Here is an 18293-nt window from a genome sequence, read left to right on the forward strand (position 1 = left end):
CAAGCGTGAATACATTTTATTAGCACATTCTTTAGGAAGCATCTCAAAAGAGTTGAGCTTTTTCATGACAAGATGATAGCGTTCCTCACGCTCACTCTTTGTTCCCTCATGGAGCGCACAAACATCTGACCATAGTGCATGGGCGTCTTTGTGGTTCCTTACCTGGTTAAACACATCTTTGCAAAGGCCTCTAAAGATGGTGTTCTGAGCCTTTGCATTCAATTTCTCGTAATTCACCTCATCGCCTTGTAGGTCTGTAGCATCCTGAGGTTTTGGGAAGCCATGTGAGGCGGCTCTAAGTATTCCAACATCTAGAGCTTCTTAGTACGCCTCTATGCGAATTTTTCAATATGAAAAATCATCCCCCTCAAAGATAGGAAGAGGTCCATCCCCGTGAGACATCTTTCTCTAGGCGGTTAAGCCTGAATACGTGAGCACGAGGCACTGATACCAATTGAAAGGATCAAGATGTCCAAGAGGGGGGGTGAATTGGGCTAATTCTAAATGTCTTGCAATAATTAAATCCTATTATTAGCCCAATTAACCCCTTGTGCCTAGAAAGTGTTTCTAATATTCTATCGCACAAAAAAACTTACAACCTAAGTTCCAATCCTACTCTAGCATGGCAATTCTATGAATGTAAGGACAAGTATTGAATTGCTCAAAGTAAATGCTCAAAGTAAAGAGAGAAAGAGGAACACGGAGATGTTTTGATGAGGTATCGGAGAGTCGTCACTCCCCACTAGTCCTCGTTGGAGCACCCGCAAAAGGGTGTAGCTCCCCCTTGATCCGCGCAAGGATCAAGTGCTCTCTACGGGTTGATTCTTTGACACTCCATCATGGTGAATCACCCACAACTGCTCACAACTTGAGTTGGGTCATCCACAAGCTCCGCCGGATGATCACCAAGCTTCCAATCACCACCAAGCCATCTAGGTGATGGCGATCACCAAGAGTAACAAGCACGGACTCTCACTTGACCACGACAAGCCTAATGAGAAGGGTGGATGCACACTTTGTTACTCTTGATCTCACTAATGAGGACTCTCTTTGGGATTCTCAAATCTCAATCACCTCACTAGGACATTGCTCTTCTTAGCACTCTCAAAGGTGTTTCTCACCTGTTGAAATGAGCAAAACTCCCCCACACACGAATGGAGGAAGTATTTATAACATGGGCTGAAAAACGAACTGTTATGTGCCTCTGCGGGGTGACCGAATGCTCCGGTCATGTTGACCGGACGCGTCGGTTAGTTCACCCTAAATTCCAGTGTTTAAAGTGTGACCGAACGCGTACGGTCGTGATTTCCCCTCTCTGGAACCTTACTGGAGTCGACCGGACGCTGACCCTCAGCGTCCAGTCACTTGACCTCTTAGCGTTTGGTCACTTCCAGACGACTTCACTTTGATCAAATGAACTGACTGGACTCTGCGCCAGTGTCCGGTCACACCGAAGCTAGCGTCCGGTCAGTATTTGACCCTCCATTCACTTCCAACTTTTGAACGTATGTGAATGAAGTTTGCTCCAATGGATCTAAGGGCTTTTTAGGAGCTACCTTGTGCTAGGTTTAGCAAGTGTGCACCACACCTAACCCACTAGACTCACCTAGGTCAAGCTACCCGTCCATACCCCCCTTAATAGTACGGCCAAAGGAAAAACAAAGTCCTAAACTATTCTAGGTGTCTCTTCAAATCCAATCGACACTTAGAACTAGTCCATCCTTAACCTTGTCATCCATCCTTTGAAAACTGAAATGTTTTCCATCGTAGAGGCATGACCACCATGATAACCTAATCGATCTTTATTACCATGACCTAACTTAATTGCCACTGCAAAACACACGTTAGTTATAGTAATCGCGTATTGTCATTAATCACTGAAACCCAACTAGGGGCCTAGATGCTTTCAGATTGTACTATCACCAATCTAGCACCGCCCATGCTTCTTGCCTCCTCCCACTCTCATCATAATTTCTCCATCAAGATCCTCGGTGCTCGGATCAAACTGTGGCCCATGAACCACCCTTGACATCGTTGTGTACTCAGTGACGCGACTGTTGATGCTAGGATCGCTGTACGCCTCGGGCGGGTCCTCCGGGTTGAAGTCGATGTTTGCTGCCGCCTTGCCCTTTTTGGACAAAACCCATGCCTTGAACTAGGAGCAAGGCTGGCCATAATGTGACGATGACTGGGGCAAAAATGCAAAGTGATTAGAAATTATGCAGAATTGAGCATTAGAATAAAGAAATGAATTAGCGTACCCATTTTTCCATGTATTTGTCGAGGCTTAGGTTGCCTTGATGGTGTGATGCACATGGCATCAGCAAACGCCGGTCCTAGCAAGCGTTGTGCGTCTCCACCCACCCGGGCTCCAACTACTTGTCCACCATGTATTCCCAGCACCGGGTATGCTAGGCATACTAGTATAGAGGCACCTACGTCATCAAGTGTATGACATATGAAAAAAATGAAATTAAGCGTAATTAATCTCATAAAAAGTAAGTATTAATGTTCTATATTTACCTTCAAGAATTATTCCCGGGTCAGGTTCATTGTTCTTACCTCTTCTTTTTTAACCTTCATCCCTCTGTATTAAGCATAGTAGTCTATGATGGCCTGGACGCGCGCCTCGTAGTGCATGTCCTTCACGAGCTTCTTGGCGGCTTCTTTAGAGATGGAGGCCGCCTTGGCCTCGTACCCCTCCTGGCATCTGTAGAAGTCCTGCATATAGACGCGATGTATACAGTCATTACTTCAAGAATGTCTAGTGAATGTGATGTATTGAGCAATGTAGTGCGAGGAATACTTACCCACAACTCGCCCTTCACCTGCTCTGCCTTGTTGGGGAATACCTTGCCATCACGATCAGCGACGTCGCGGGCGGCGACGTAGTGGTCCCACGTGTAGGCCGGCTACTGCTCTTCGCCAAACTACACTAAGCCAGGGAAGTGTAGCCTACACAAAAGGCTAAGGATGTCATTGACCTTGTGGTTGTGATCACCCCCACTGACCTTAATCCAACCCCTGCCCAAGTGATTAAGATAAATGATTAGTTTCCATTGTAATTTTCAACATATCAAACAAAAAATTATTGAAAACATCTAAAGTTACTTACTTTTTCCTAGAGGGTCAAATCATTGGGTGTCTCTCAAGAGGTATCGGTCGCCTTGGGAGGGTCGAGGGACCTCGCAACCAGACCTAGGAACTAACTGCCTCCTCCTCCACCTACTCCTACTCCTCCTATACCTCCTCCTCGTCACCAGAGGCGTGCGCGGAAGGTACCTCCTCGTCACCAGAGGCGTGCACGGAAGGTACCTCCTCAGACGACGACGAGGAAGCTATAGGCGGCGGGGGCCTCGCCCCTTTAACCTTCCCTCGACCCCTGCCTTGACCCCTCCCTGAAGCTGACCCTAAACCTACAGCTTTGAATTTTTTGTAAAGTGTCGCGATCTTCCTCGTACCGCCCACCATTGTTCAATCACCTATAATTAAAAAGAGTAAACCAATCAACACAGATAAACAAAACATACTTAGAAAGATATGCAAAATAAACTAAACATACTTAAAAAATAACATGGTATAACAAATAATAAATAAATTAGTATGGCTCATACATGTATTAGAAATAATCATCTTGATCGAGATTAGTTGGATCATAAGTCTCATCATCACTATCACGCGTGTTGATATAATCATCATGATTAGGAATGTCATCATCACTGTCATTGCCTAAATGTAATCGATGAAGTAATTCTAAGTCCTTCACATTCTAAACCTCGTCTCCAGCGTCCTCGTCAGCAACCCTTTCATTGTCTACTTCCATTCCGATCGCTTTGGTTAAGTCTATCTCAAAACTCCCTTCGAGCCCATCTTCTTGGAAGAACTCTTCGTCATATGTGTTGGGGTCTATGTTGTAATCTTCATTGTTTGGTATAGGTAGTTTACCGTGTGGCGATACCTTGTACACAACATCCCAACCCTTAAGACGGTCATCGGTTTGGCACGGGTATGAGAGATAATAAACTTGGGTGGCCTATTGAGTCATAATATAGACATCGTCTCCTGGTAAGACGGATGATTGTCGAATTTTGACTAGCCCAAGATTAGGGATTCGTCTCACTACTGATGGAACAAACCAATGGCATTTGAATATGACTGGATTAAGAGGTTTCCAACCATGAAACATGAGTTCGTATATTTCTTCAATTCTTTCGTAGTACTCGACCCCATCAAAGCCTAGTGTAAAAACTCCGGTATTTGTGGTTCTTCGATTGGGTCGACTCAGCTTGTGGCTTGTTGTGTGAAAGCGATATCCATTCACATCATAACCGGTAAATGACCTGACCCTATAGGCACAGCCATCGGCAACCTGTCTCAACTCGACACTCATAGACGCATCAGTTTGGCCCTGCAAGTTCAAGCAGGGTGGTTCGTTATATTATTCGCATGTACGAGCAACTTGTAATGTCAAAGTAAGTACAAGCTAAATTGGACTGTACCTTCTGTTTGAACCAAGAAATGAAATCAGGCATTCCATTTCCCGCACCCTCTCTGAGAAGGGTCTCAGCTTCCTGCAGGGTAGGTTCCCTTGATTCACGCCAGAATTGACGATGAAATTCCCTGTACCAACGATAAACATGGGAGTTGGACACAGAATAGTGACTACTTGAGAACAAGTTTGTTGAGAACTTACAGCAAGTACGGCTCCACTTCAGATAGGTTGGTCAACACATACAACATGATAGTGCGTCACTCTTCATGTTTCAAGGTCTTGTGAGTCGCACCACTTGCACTTCCGAGTTGCCCTCGGAAAATGCTAAGGCTCGATTCATCTTCACCGGCAATGTAACAAGGGGGTGGATTATGCACGCTAGGAAGGTTGTTAGCATAGTATTTTGTTGTGAAGTTTGACACCTCCTCCAGAATATATGCCTCTGTAATGGATGCTTCAATTTTGCATTTATTTTTACATTTAGTTCGAAGAACCTTTTGATATCTCTCAATTGAATAGCACCAATAGCCCTGCACAGGCCCCCCCATTCGTGCTTCATACGGGAGGTGCAAAATCATATGCTGCATCGGATTGAAGAAGCCGAGTGAAAAAATCTTCTCCAACTTATAGAGCAACATAGGCGTCGTTCTTTCCATTTCTACAACCACGGTATGAGATAACTCCTTGGCACAAAGCTAGCGGAAGAAATTACTCAACTCTGCTAGCACCTGCCAGACATGCTCAGGGACATAGCCTTGAACCATTGCCAGAAGTAGGCACTCAAGCCATATGTGGTAATCATGACTCTTGAGCCCGTTGATTCAAATAGTAGCTAAGTTCACTCTCCTCTTCAGATTCGCTGCATACCCATCAGGGAACATTAATGTTTGGAACCATTTTAGTACCTCCCTCCTTTGGGCCCTCGTCAGGACAAAATTGGCCTTAAGCTTTCTCCACGACTTGTCGGCTCTAGGAGGCGCCATGTCCAGCTTTGGTCTATCGCATAACCTCGCTTGATCCACTCTAGCCTTAACATTATCCTTTGTCTTATCAGGAATGTCCATGATTGTACCAAAAATTGCCTCAGCGATATTCTTTTCAGTGTGCATTAGATTGATGTTATGTGGAAGAAGAAGATCATCAAAATAGGGGAGGTTCCACAAGCATGACTTCTTCGTCCAGGCATGTTGCTCGCCATATCCCACAAAACCACCTTCTTATTTATTGACCTCGAGAGTGTCTAACTGAGCACGAACTATGGCTCCTGTCATTATCTACAGTGCAGGGTCTTTAACTACGACATCTTTCGTAAAATTTTTGATGTCTAGTCTAAATGGATGGTCAGGAGGGAGAAATTGTCGATGTTTGTTGAATGAAGAATACTTGCCACCCTTCGTCAACCAAATGAACTTCAGAGAAGCCTTGCATACTGGGCATGGGAACCTCTCATGAACACACCAGCAGCAGAAAATCCCATATGCCGGCAAGTCATGTAGGGAGTACTGGTACCAAACATGCATTTTTAAGTTTGTCTTTGTAGCTTGGTCGTATGTCCATACCCCTTCCTCCCAAGCACGGATCAAATCATCAATCAGAGGCTCCATGTACACACTCATATTATTCCCCGAGTGTTCTGGAATTATCAACGACAAGAATATATTCTGCCGTTTAAAGAGGACGCCAGGGGGGAGATTGAGGGGGATAACGAACATGGGCCAATAGGTGTACGGGGCAGCCGCCATTCCATAAGGATTGAACCCATCTGTTGCCAGCGCAACACGTACATTACAAGCCTCTAGAGCTTTCTCATGATGAATCACATCAAACCTTGTCCAGGCTTCACCATTGGATGGGTGTACCATCTTCTCAGGATTGTATCGACGTCTGTTTTTGTGCCATGTCATCTGTTTCATGGATTCCTCAGTCATGTAAAGTCGTTGGATCCTCGGTATGAAAGGAAGGTACCATAGGATCTTCACGGGGATTGCGAGCTGCCTATTCTAACCATCACCAGAGTCTACCTCTAGGAACCTAGACGATTCGCACTTCACACAGTACTTTTCTTCCGCATACTCTTTCCTAAATAAGATGCATCCCTTCGGACAAGCATGAATCTGCTCGTATGGCATCTTAAGTGCACGAAGGAGTTTCTATGCCTCATACATGCTCTTTAGCAAGATGTGACCATCTGGGAGCAGGCTGCCAACAACTGTCAGCATAACATCGAAGGCGTCTTGACTCAAGCTAAATTGGGACTTCACGGCCATTAGGCGTGCAGTGGCATCCAACTGAGAAACCTTGGAATGCCCGTGAAGAGGTTGTTGTGCCGCAGACAACATGTCGTAATACGCCTTTGCGGTAGCCTCTAGCTCCTCACTACGGTCTTCATCGAAGTGTGCTTTATGATAGTCATTTAACATGTCTCCTACCCTAGCATCATCATCATATTCCTTGCGTTGTCTCACGACCTCGTCTCTCCCACGATCGGCTTCATCATGGTAGATCCACCTGGTATAGTTTGCCGTAAATCCATTCTTGCAAAGATGTTTACGCATGACCACCTTGGTTTGCCGACGCATGTGTGCACATTTGCTGCAGGGACACCAAGTGACACTAGCTCCTTTAACCCTTGCAAATGCTTGTTCTAAGAAAGCATCGGTCTTGTCAATCCATTCATCGGTCAACGAAGTCTGACTAGAGCGGCCCGTGTACATCCACTCACGGTCATCCATCCTCTAGCATATCAGCGAGTAATATAAAAAATCACGTTGCATCTACACGTTCCTATACTATCTAATAGGTGAAGATAGGTCCTAATCCCATCCGAGAATGTGTAGATGGGGTTAGTTTCCATGCTCTACTCCTATCCGAGACAGAATTTCGGCAACACCTCCCCGTTGTTCTCCAAATACACATCCTGGAAGGGAGATTGTGTATCCGGAGAACAACATGGAGATGCTGCCGAAACTCTATCATGGATCGGAGTAGAGCATGGAAACTAACCGCATCTACACATCCTCGGGCTGTCCAAAAAACGTGGACAATTCGAAATAGATACGGTTATAGATATGCAAAGATCTGCATATTTCCAACCGTATCTCTTTCGAACGGGAGACGCCTAGATAGGTTACGTGATATACGAACATGATACGGAAAGAAGGGTCTTTTATGCCTCACCTTGCTGTCCTGCAAAGTGACGAGTCGAGGACGTTGCAATAGCCTCTTCTGCAATAAAAAGAACATAATAGTGTCAAATCTAAATTTTGGTAGCACCTCCCCTGCACGGGGAGGTTTCCAAAACCTACAACAAATAAAACGGCACAATGTCCGACAACCACATACACTCGGCAACAAACGGCACGATGGCCGACAACCACATACACATCTTATACCTTGCAAAACGACGGCATGTTGTGGGGCGGCGGGAGGGCAAGGCGGAACCAGGCGGCAGGGCGGGGCAGGGAGCGGCGGTAAAAACCTACAAGTTGAAGATAATAGAGAGTCAAATGCATCGAGTCAATAAGTGTATAGCGAGATCATTAAAAGAATGACAATCATTGGCATGGAAATATGCTCAAGTTAATAGTACAACATCACTATTTGCTGAAGTGATGTTGCTTGTATGTGTGTGTCTAGTTTTAAAAATTTGGACACATGGAGATTGCAAGAGCTAGCTAGCATGGTTCTTGTGCCTTATCTCCTAGGCAGCATAGGATGATGCAAACATTATTTCCATTTGAGCTTTTACAGATCCATCAAATCATAGAGACACAGGCATCAATTGTTGCACTGCAATTTTTTGCTTTCAGTGGTAGTTGCAGGCTTGCGGTCTTGCGGCTGTGGGTTAATTTTTTTGCTTAATTGTTCTCTGGATTTTGAAACAATTTTGTTTCTATAAAAAAAACGGTCTTCCCATTTTTAGCATCGCTCCCAAATCCCATACCCATATACTCTCACATGACTACAGGAGTACGTATAGAACACTAAGCTACTGATGTGTCTGGTGGTTCCATTCCTAGGTCGTGCTAGTGAATTTTTCAAAAATAAAAAATCATGCTACTCATAGACTGCTAGTTAAAGTTGTTTTTTTATTTACTACTTTTAAAAGGAGTGCTAGTTAAAGTGATGCTATCTTCTTTGCTTTCCTCACTGTTTCTATCACGCTTAACAAATTGATGCCTAAATTAGCATAGACGCAATGTTTAATGCATGTCTCATGCTGTAGAACATGATTCCTATACTAGCATAGGAACAATGTTTAATGTCACATTTGCACATTTCCATCATTGCTTCTTGCACTATTCGTGAATGCATACAACAACATGCAAGTTTCAGACAACCATTCACTGACAAGAGTCTGAAACTCTGAATAAACAGATTACAAATGTAGTCATTCAGATTCAGGGAACCTAATGTTCTGCCAGATAAAGTTTGCACATTTCCGTCATGATGAGATCAACAAGCTAACAAGAGAAAAGAAAGCACGCACGGCGCTGGGCTGCTTCTCTGTTCCTTGGTCGCCGGAGCAGAGGTGCATGGCAGCACCATGGCCATCTACGGCGCTGCTTGGGATCGAGCTAGGGACTACGACAGACGGAGACAGGAGGCGCAAAACAGAGCGAAGCTCATCGAACTCAGGCAGGCTCTCCTCGGTGCTTGGTTCAGAGCGGAGGGGGAGGCAGCCGAGATGAGGCGGACGGTGACGATGAAGTGTTCCGGCGGGCTCGCGATTTCTCCTAACACGCCGTGATCTTTGTTGGAACCGGTGGTGACCACCGAGTTCACGATCTTGGAGCTGGCTTACAGTCGGCCCGGCTCGTTACGACAAGCCTGCGCTCCCACAGGTCCCAGGTCCACCGGAGCTACAACATATAAGGCCTTGGGCCTTCCCAACCCAAAAGACTAGCCTGATAGGTGGGGGCTTCTTCTCCGCCTTATATGTTGTGCTCCCCCCACCATCGCTACACGATGTGGGACTAAACCCCAACAATCTCCCCCTTAGTCACACATCGGGGTGCCCCCGCCATATGTATGACGCTCGAGATTTTTTATTGGATTTAGCTTTTCTGACCATGGGCTCCGATACCAATTGTTGGAACCAGTGGTGACCACCGAATTCTCGATCTTGGAGCTGGCTTGTAGCCGGCCCGGCTCGTTACGAGCCTACGCTCCCACAGGTCCCAGGTCCACCGAAGCTGACAACATATAAGGCCTTTGGGCCTTCTCAACCCAAAAGACTAGCCTGATAGGTGGGGGTTCTCTCGTCTCATATGTTGTGCTCCCCCACCATCGCTACACGATGTGGGACTAAACCCCAACAATCTCCCCCTTAGTCACACATCGGGGTGTCCCCGCCATATGTAACGCTCAGGGTGTGAATCTTCGGGACGAGGAGAATCCAGTAGAGGCGAATATTGAGCAAGAGATGGACAAACCGCGGAGAATGATGACGGCGAACGGAGCTCGGCAATGGCGTCGCGGAGCTCTGCTCGGGGGAGGGCGGCGGCGGGCTAGGCGGCGGTGAGGTACCGGGGAGGCCGGCCGGGGTCCGGGCCGGCCGGGGCACAGGGCGGGGGCGGCGGGGGCAGCGTGTGTGAGTGCGTGAGTGTGGCGGGCGCGTGTGTGTGTCAGGGGGGTGCGGCTGGTGGTAACATATGAAAGGTATGCCGAGTCCTCCTGATCTGGGCACTCGACAAAGTAAAGATATGTCGAGTGTCCAGATCAGAAGCACTCGGCATTGTTTTTTTTTTCAAGCCGTCTGGTACTGCACAGTGGGGCCGGATCAACAAAGTTGCCGAGTGTCCCCTGTACGACACTCGGCAACTATTCTTTTTGTCGAGTGTCAGGTAGAGAACACTCGACAAAAAAAAATATATTTCATGCTGCACCGTCCTCCTTCATAGCGTGTTCTGCTAAATTTGTTATGGTGGACTTTGAAAGTACCTTGTCAAATTCACTTAACAATGCATATTTGATTTTTCTTTGAATATTATTTAATTATTTCTTGCAGTTACAGCTGAAATTCAATTTATATCAATTAAAATTCTATAATTGCAGTTAATAAATTAAAATTATCAAACGGATCCGAAAACTTCCAAAAAATTGGCATGGACCTATCTATGTTGTCTATTATCTATACAAAAAGTTTTGAAGTCAAACCCCAATTCGACCGTCGCTTTGACTCCAAATCTTACCGGATCATTCTCAACTCCTTGATTCTTCTTCGGAGATTCTTCGGTTTGTAAGCGTCGTACGTGACAAATTGTGCAAAACCTTCTCAATTTTTTTCCACAGTCTCCACGTATGATATCAAAAGATTTTGACAAATCTCGTCATTTTCAGACTTCGTTTGCTTTTTTTAGAATTTAAAAACCATTCGGCCACACGTTCGTGGTCGTGTTTCCTGAACAAAATGTTTGACATTTCTTTTCATTTCCCGGGTATGGCCCCAAAATGGACTCAATAACATGAATATGATTTATCCACTCAATTTATTCCATTATTTGAATCACTTGCAGTTCAAATTTGACTTTAACTAAAAAATTCCTCTAAATGCAATAAATTAATTAAATATAGCAAACAGATCGAGAAATATACCAAATTTTAACATGTAGCACCACATGTTATATGTGGAGAGTAGAAAAAGTTTGAAGGGCAGGAGAGGAAAAAAATATTATTTTGCCGAGTGCCAATAAAAAACACTCGACAACAACATTATTTTGCCGAGTGTCAATAAAAAACACTCGGCAAACCTTGTCTTTGCCGAGTGTCCATTAGAGACACTCGACAAAGTTCTAACGGTAGAGCGGCGCACCCAACGGCCGTCACACGGCCGTTGCACGCCCAGCACACGTGTCTGTACTTCGCCGTGTGTCCGTGTTTGGCGAGTGTTTCGGTGTAGTTTACCGAGTGTTTTTTATTAGGCACTCGACAAAGTTGGGTTTTGTCGAGTGCTATCTGTTTGTCGAGTGTTGAATTAAAAACACTCGATAAATAGGATATTTGCTGAGTGCCCGACGAAATACACTCAGCAAACTCTCAGGCACTCGACAATTATATTGTTTAGGGTAGTGGTTGCAGGACGCATTGAACATCACGCAGGTTTTCCTCTTTTTTCTTGAAGGCGTTTAGCATCAATATTCGTCCGTCAACCAATGTCTCCAATGGTTTAAAAAGACACCAACCCTCGGTCATCTGTATTGAGTATTCCTTGACCCATATGCTCCTCTCGGAATCGGCAAGAAACCATATGTTTTTTTGCACCTGCCCAGGTTGTTTTTGTGGACATCAGTTTGAATTAGGCATAGGGAGCACTTGAGGGCTGCTAGAGCCATCTCCCATCCCACATCCTTGTTGACCGGCGGGGCACTGATGATCGTTGGTTTCCACTCCTCACTTCCGAGGTCGAAAGAGGCTATACATATGTGGGACCTCGTTATCAACGGGCGTCCGGTGTGGGACGGAGAGCGGTGATTCATGAAGTAGAGGACGCCATCAACAACGGCCGTGCAACAGCAGGTAAGGATCTATCGGCGGCTCTGGCCTTTGTCTCCAACAAGTGGCAGTGGGTCCCATGCCAATGCCATCATCATCCCATGGCCATGCCACGGTGGCAACATGGCAGATCTGGACGAAACCGTTCTTCGCTAAACCGTCACGGAGACGTACAACCTTGTATGCACCGGACGGTGTGGCACGACCCAAGCTGTTATAGCATGACCACCTGCATGCATGGACGGTATTAATGTCGTCGCGTCGCCGGCGGCGGCGGCAGCTGTTTTTCCAATTTCCATCGTTATATAACGCTGTAGTTGCAGTTGTCGACGACCCTCCATCGAGCACCATCACCCGGCCAGTCGCCGGATCGATGACCCTTGGTCCACCAAGACGAGGCGGCCGAGGCGCGCGCCGCACATCACCTTCGTGCTCTTGACGTCCTTGACCACCCTGACGACGCTGCCGCCTTCGGCCGGGTCCAACACCCGCAGCTCGAGCGACGGCTCGGGAAGAAACCGCGGCGCACGGGCGGGGCGGAACTCTTGTCGAGCGGGCGCGGCGTCCCGAACACGCCGGCGACGAGGGGAGCGGCGGCGCGGGATGCCTGCGCGGAGGTGAAGGCCGGGGACGAGATGAGGGCGCGCCACGACTTGGACACGCACCGCAACCGGCATAGGGTCTTCACCGGCAGCCTGGCTAGCACGTCGAAGATGATGTCCTCCGGCAGCTGCTGGTGGGGGGAGCTCGAGACCGCCGCCGAGACACCACACCTTCGCCGTCGACGTCGGGATGATCGCCGCCTCCTAGTCCTAGCTTCACGTCGTTCATGGCTTCGGCTTCTTCCTTGTTGCGCTTGTGCCCGGAGAAGAAGAGACATGAACGGAGCAGCCAAAAAGCCTGGGTTTTGGGTTTGGGTTTGCTCATGCACGCATGCCTGTCCAAGATCGTGATTGTCTCTCGTCGATGAATTGCTGCTGCCGGCGGCTTGCCAACAGTACATATATATAAAGTTTTTGTTGTATTATCGGAATTGGAATCGTATGACAGGCGGCAGGACAAACACATCGATCGTATCCTAATCATACACGAATTCGTTCGAGAAAAATTTGGTCAAATTTTATACAATCTTTAATTAACCAATAATTTGGTCAAAAAATTTAAACTGTTGTAAGCAATTTAGTGTGGTTAGATTTGTAAGCAAATAACCAAATACATTATCCACTAATAATCATGCATTTATTTCATTTCAAAAAAAATCATGCATTTATAATCAAATAAGCAGTAGTATAAAACAAATGAATTATCAAAAAATACAACTTGGGAAACCATGCAGTGTTAAATTGTGGGGACGTGCTGCCGCACGTACGACAGGATAGGATTCCGTCGGATGCCCGCTTCTCGTGCGCGCCTTCATAGCTTTCCCCCCATTTGCTAATCCGCCATGCCTGCATGCACATCACGCCATCGTCGCGTCCGTACGACTCGCTCGTAATCCGCCCCGTCCATCTCGATTAGACCCGTCCCATCCGGTCGCCCTGCCCCGTAGTGCCCTCGACCGCCGGCCCCTAGCACGTAGCGTGCCACATCCATCGGCCACCGACTCGCCGCGCCCCATTCCCTATTCCCCGGCGCCCGTGCCGTGCCACCATCACTCCCCCGCGCCCCCTGACTCTCCGAACAACATGAAACATTTGAATGCAACATACTTCTAAAACATATGAAACATCTGGAACATACACTTCCAACATATGTTTGAAAACATATGCAACATCCAGATAGAACACTTACAACTTGCAACATGAAAACACTTGCTGCAACGGAAGACTGGAACATATGAAACCTTTGGAACATACTATTGCAACATATGTGTGAAACATATGCAACATTCAGATCAAAATGCTTGCAACATACATCTGGAACAGATGAAACATTTTGAACAAACTCTTGCAACATGTCTCTAAAACACTTGCAACGTACGCAATACGTGCAACATCCTCGATCTACTTTTGCAATACCCATATTGAACAACTGCAACATACATCTGAAAACATCTAAAACACTTGAAACATATATTTGCAAACATAGGGGAGGGGAGCGCCTGTGCCGGTCAATTCCGCCCATCGGGGTGGGAGCCGGCGGTGAGTGGCAGTGCGCGAGCACCACTAGCATCCAGCACCAGCACCGCACACGAGCACCACCACCACCACCGCCACTAGCACCGGGCTTGGATTGGCCGGGCGAGCGACGCGCGTGGCGGGAGGGGGCGAGAGGCGCACGCGACGGGGCGCGGATGAGCGGTGACGGATGGGGTGCTCGACAACAGCGAGGGGAGTGCGCGTCTACGTCTAGGACGGGGCAGCCACAAGGTGCTACGACAAGGGAGGAGGAAGCAGGAAGGATAAGGATGGGTGATTTTTTTAATAAACTCGCGGGCAGAGCGAGCAGCGGGGTAAAAGTGCATGCAACGAGGCGATGGGCTTACGAAAGCGTCCGACGATTTGTGCTCGCGTCGGACATAAATCACGTAGCATTACCGTAAATTGTGCCTTTAAAATTGGACTTCATTCACTCATCCATTCTTTCTATAGAACATTAAAACAACACAAATACAGAATACTCCAATACACATGGTACTATAAGCCTAACTATACCTTTTGTGCATGAATGTTTTTTTTCTTTTACGTCAGTAGTATACGTACCATATAATGCTGCTCCGATTGAGTCCAGCTAGCTTGTGCCATTATAAATATACAATCTCTTCATACAAACTTCTTGGTGGTGGCCGTGGCAGCATTATCATCGGCGGCGTCCTTTTTAGCCCTGACGGCGACCGTGCCATCGTTGCCGGCGAGCTTCATGTACTTGTCCTTCCTGGTGAGCGTGGTGCACTGGAACCCGAGCTCCTTGGCGATGACCCTCTGCACGTGGTTAGCCACGTCCACGGCGCTCCTCCCGCCGGCGCCGCACGTCTCCTCCGGCCGCAGCGGCGGCAGGAACGTGACGTCGTACCCGGGCCGCGGGTTCATGTAGAAGAAGTACGGGTCCAGCCACTTCCACCCCCTCGCCGTCGATCCGTAGTAGGTCCCCTGCCGCGCCTCCATCGCCACGGGCACGATCCGGTCCGTGAGCTCCGCGAACAGCGCCGAGAACCGCAGCAGGCAGGGCTCCCGGCACGTGGTCCCCTCGGGGCACACCACGACGTCGCCCTCCGCCAGCAGCGCCGCCATGCGCGCCGCGTCGGTGGCCCTGTCCCGCGACAGCGCCACGGCCCGGATCGGCGAGATCCCCGTCGAGAGGCGGCTCGCGCTGTACGTAACGCACGCCACGGGCCGACCCAGCGCCACGGACAGGATGATCGGGTCCAGCGCCGTGCGGTGGTTGCACACCAGCAGCGACCCCGGCGCGCCCGGCGCCGGGGGCGGCGGCGGCGTCCCGCGGACGCGGAGCCGGATCCCCGTCAGGCGGTACGTGTGGCGGACCAGGCGTAGCGGCATCATGAGGTTGAAGAAGACGCGGAACAGCGCCAGCAGGAAGCCCACCGGGAGGTAGGCCAGCGCGAACAGCGCCTGCGCCGGGTCCGGGCGCTGGACGAGGCGGCCGTCGTGGAAGACGGCGCGGGACAGCAGAGTGTCGGCGGCCGCACGCGGCGCGCGCTTGTCCGGAGGCACCATGTAAGCTTCCTGCACACCATAAGTACAGGGCGGATTATTTACAGCAATCAGTCAATTAGTATATTTTTTTTGTTTTTTTAGGAAGCAGTCAAATAAGGTCTAAAATTACCGGACCTTATTTGGGTTCATTTACTACTATACATTTAGTCAAATAAGGTTAGCTTATTCTAAAATTAGAATTTTATCTTTTTTGACCGGGTGCCAAAGATGTGACAGCTGGTGCTACAAGAACAAGTATGGCATTTGTTTGGCTTGATAAGGCAAAGAAGAACAAATCCTAGTGCTTGCTTGCTTACTAAGCCCAAAGTCATAATTTAATCATCAAGCAACAAAATTTAATTTTAATCCACCTGATTGCATCGAAAAGCTTCTCAAATTTTTGTAATAATAAGCAACCAAAAAGCCTGGATAGTTGAAGGCAATTCATTACTCCCGTACCTTGCAGATGGCCATGAAGTCGTGGTCGCTCTCGCGGTCCCCGAGCCCGACGTCGGGCATCTCCCCACCGGCGAAGAGCCTCCGCACGACCTCCGCCTTCCTCTCCCCGACGAGCACGGCCTTGATCCTCCCCGTGAACCTGGTGCTCCCCAACGCGCAGAAGGTCTCGAGCTCGGTCCCGGCGACCTCGGCGCCGAGGAACTCGCGGACGAAGTCCCCCACCATGACGGCGGGGGACGCGGTGACGACGACCCTCCGCCCCTCGCCGCAGCCGCGGAACACGGCCCAGGTGTCGGCGCGCACGCCGGCCGCGTAGTGCCGCGGCAGGACGCCCCGGGCGACGGCCTCGACGTCGCGCACGCGGAGCCCCGCGAACGTGACGAACGCCAGCAGCGCGATGGCCGCCGCCTCGGAGACCAGCGTGTAGAGCGCCAGCAGGAGCGGCGCGACGAGGAGGAGCGCCAGCGCGCGGACGCAGGAGCCGGCCTCGAGTGCTACGAGGAAGTAGTAGGGGAACGCGGAGGAGGATGCTAGCAGCGTGCCGTCCAGGTCCGCGGCGGCGGTACGGCGGACCCGCGCCGACGCGTCGTAGGACGACACCGGAGGGAACCTCGCGCTCGTGACGGGGCGCGGGGGGGCCATGGCGCGGTCCGGTTCGTGGCGCCCCGTGGCGAGGTTGAGGAGGAAGACGATGGCGTGTGGTGTGGTGTGGGCCGGAAAAGGTTGGGACTTGGCAGGCGACGATATGGTTGGTGTCGCGGTGATCGCAGTCGGAGCAGAGAAGAGAGGAGGAATCCGAGCAGGCGTGGAGTTGGGTGGGGGATCGGATTCCGAGTCGAGTTCGCGCACATGAATCAGGCGTTGGTGCCCGGATTGGGGTGGCCTCGAACGGGAACAAGAGACAGTGACAGACAGACCGACTGGCGAGCTGACGAAGAAGAAGAAGAAGAAGAGAAACAGATGGACGGGGAACAACAAATTAGGCGTCGTATCTGTGTCGTCAGACTTGGCAGTGTGCAGGGTCAATCCGGGTTGGTTAGGTTAGCGCTTCTAATTTTGCTGTTGACCAAGCCGACGTGGACTTCATTACTGGGGATTACTGTAGATTTCCCTTAATGGAATGAAGTGGCCAGTGGGTGATGTGCACAGGTACGCTGCCTGCCGACTTGGTGGGTGACCTTCACTTGGATCGATGGCGATGGATCATCTCTAGACGTCAGAGCGGATTATTTATTTTTTTGAGCAAATTGGGCAAGTGCTCTGCCTTTTCATTTAGTAGATAGATAGCAAAAGAACGATCTGTTACATGTACAGAGTTGAATGAGGAATAATATATAAAGGAAAAAAGGAGGAAGGATGACCGAATATGCCGATTCTGCTTCTACACTGACTCCTCTGTCGCCAGCCTAGTGAATGTATGCCATCCTGTGTCGCTGTAAACAAACAACTGCTGATTGTTGAGGGCTTTGTTGTCAAAAACACGCCTGCATCTTTCCTTCCAAAGGTTCCCTGCTGTGTAGACTATTATGATAACAGCTCGTTGCTTGTTGGGTGTGCTATTTGTGCTTCCCTGCACCCGGGACAAAGCTTGTATGTACACGGACTCCAAAGGATTATTTATTCATATATTATCTTTCTTACCAGAAAAGATAGGAGTTATATATCTTTTATATATATCGAAACACACAAAGAGCTGAACAATGTCCTATCCTATCTCCTCTAATGCTAGCTTACGACCACGATGAAAAATGATAAGCGTCACATCACTGTGGGCCCCTGCATGAAACCTGCCTGCCTACCGTACGTGTAGCCGTAGCTTACCAACCAGTTACCAGCCAATCCATAGCAGATTCCGATCTCTTCCCGTTGGTTATGGACGAGCTCACGATCATGAGTCCATGACATGGCAGGTCCTGGTCCGGGCTCATCTCGTTCCCAGCCGGAGACTCCAGTTCCTGGAACTATGGTACACACGTGGACAATTGAGCTGAAACAGGTTCATATGAATCATACATATAAATAAATTGTAGCTGCCACGCTGACACAAAGATCAGAGTGGCGCAGCGGAAGCGTGGTGGGCCCATAACCCACAGGTCCCAGGATCGAAACCTGGCTCTGATATATTTTTGTTATTTTACCTCCGATTTTGGTTTTTTATTTCTTTTCCTCTATACGATTTGATTCTCCGATTTCAA

The 18293-nt window shown here is 48.7% G+C and overlaps 1 protein-coding gene and 1 non-coding gene across 2 annotated transcripts; one reads left to right on the top strand and one right to left on the bottom strand.

Annotated features, from left to right (window-relative positions):
* Positions 1–14601: 14601 nt before the first annotated feature.
* Positions 14602–17315, bottom strand: LOC136470813 (glycerol-3-phosphate 2-O-acyltransferase 6-like). Its single transcript, XM_066468548.1, has 2 exons — positions 16099–17315; positions 14602–15669 (listed from the first exon to the last, which is right to left on the bottom strand). The coding sequence occupies exons 1-2, from the start codon at positions 16738–16740 to the stop codon at positions 14749–14751; spliced, it is 1563 nt and encodes a 520-aa protein (XP_066324645.1). The 5' UTR covers positions 16741–17315; the 3' UTR covers positions 14602–14748.
* Positions 17316–18147: 832 nt separating this feature from the next.
* On the top strand, positions 18148–18219 carry TRNAM-CAU (transfer RNA methionine (anticodon CAU)). Its single transcript has one exon. It is a non-coding gene; the product is annotated as a tRNA-Met (tRNA).
* The last annotated feature ends 74 nt before the right edge of the window (positions 18220–18293 follow it).

The sequence above is a fragment of the Miscanthus floridulus genome, chromosome 8, assembly GCF_019320115.1.
Source record: "Miscanthus floridulus cultivar M001 chromosome 8, ASM1932011v1, whole genome shotgun sequence".
In the NCBI taxonomy this organism is placed as follows: Eukaryota; Viridiplantae; Streptophyta; class Magnoliopsida; order Poales; family Poaceae; genus Miscanthus; species Miscanthus floridulus.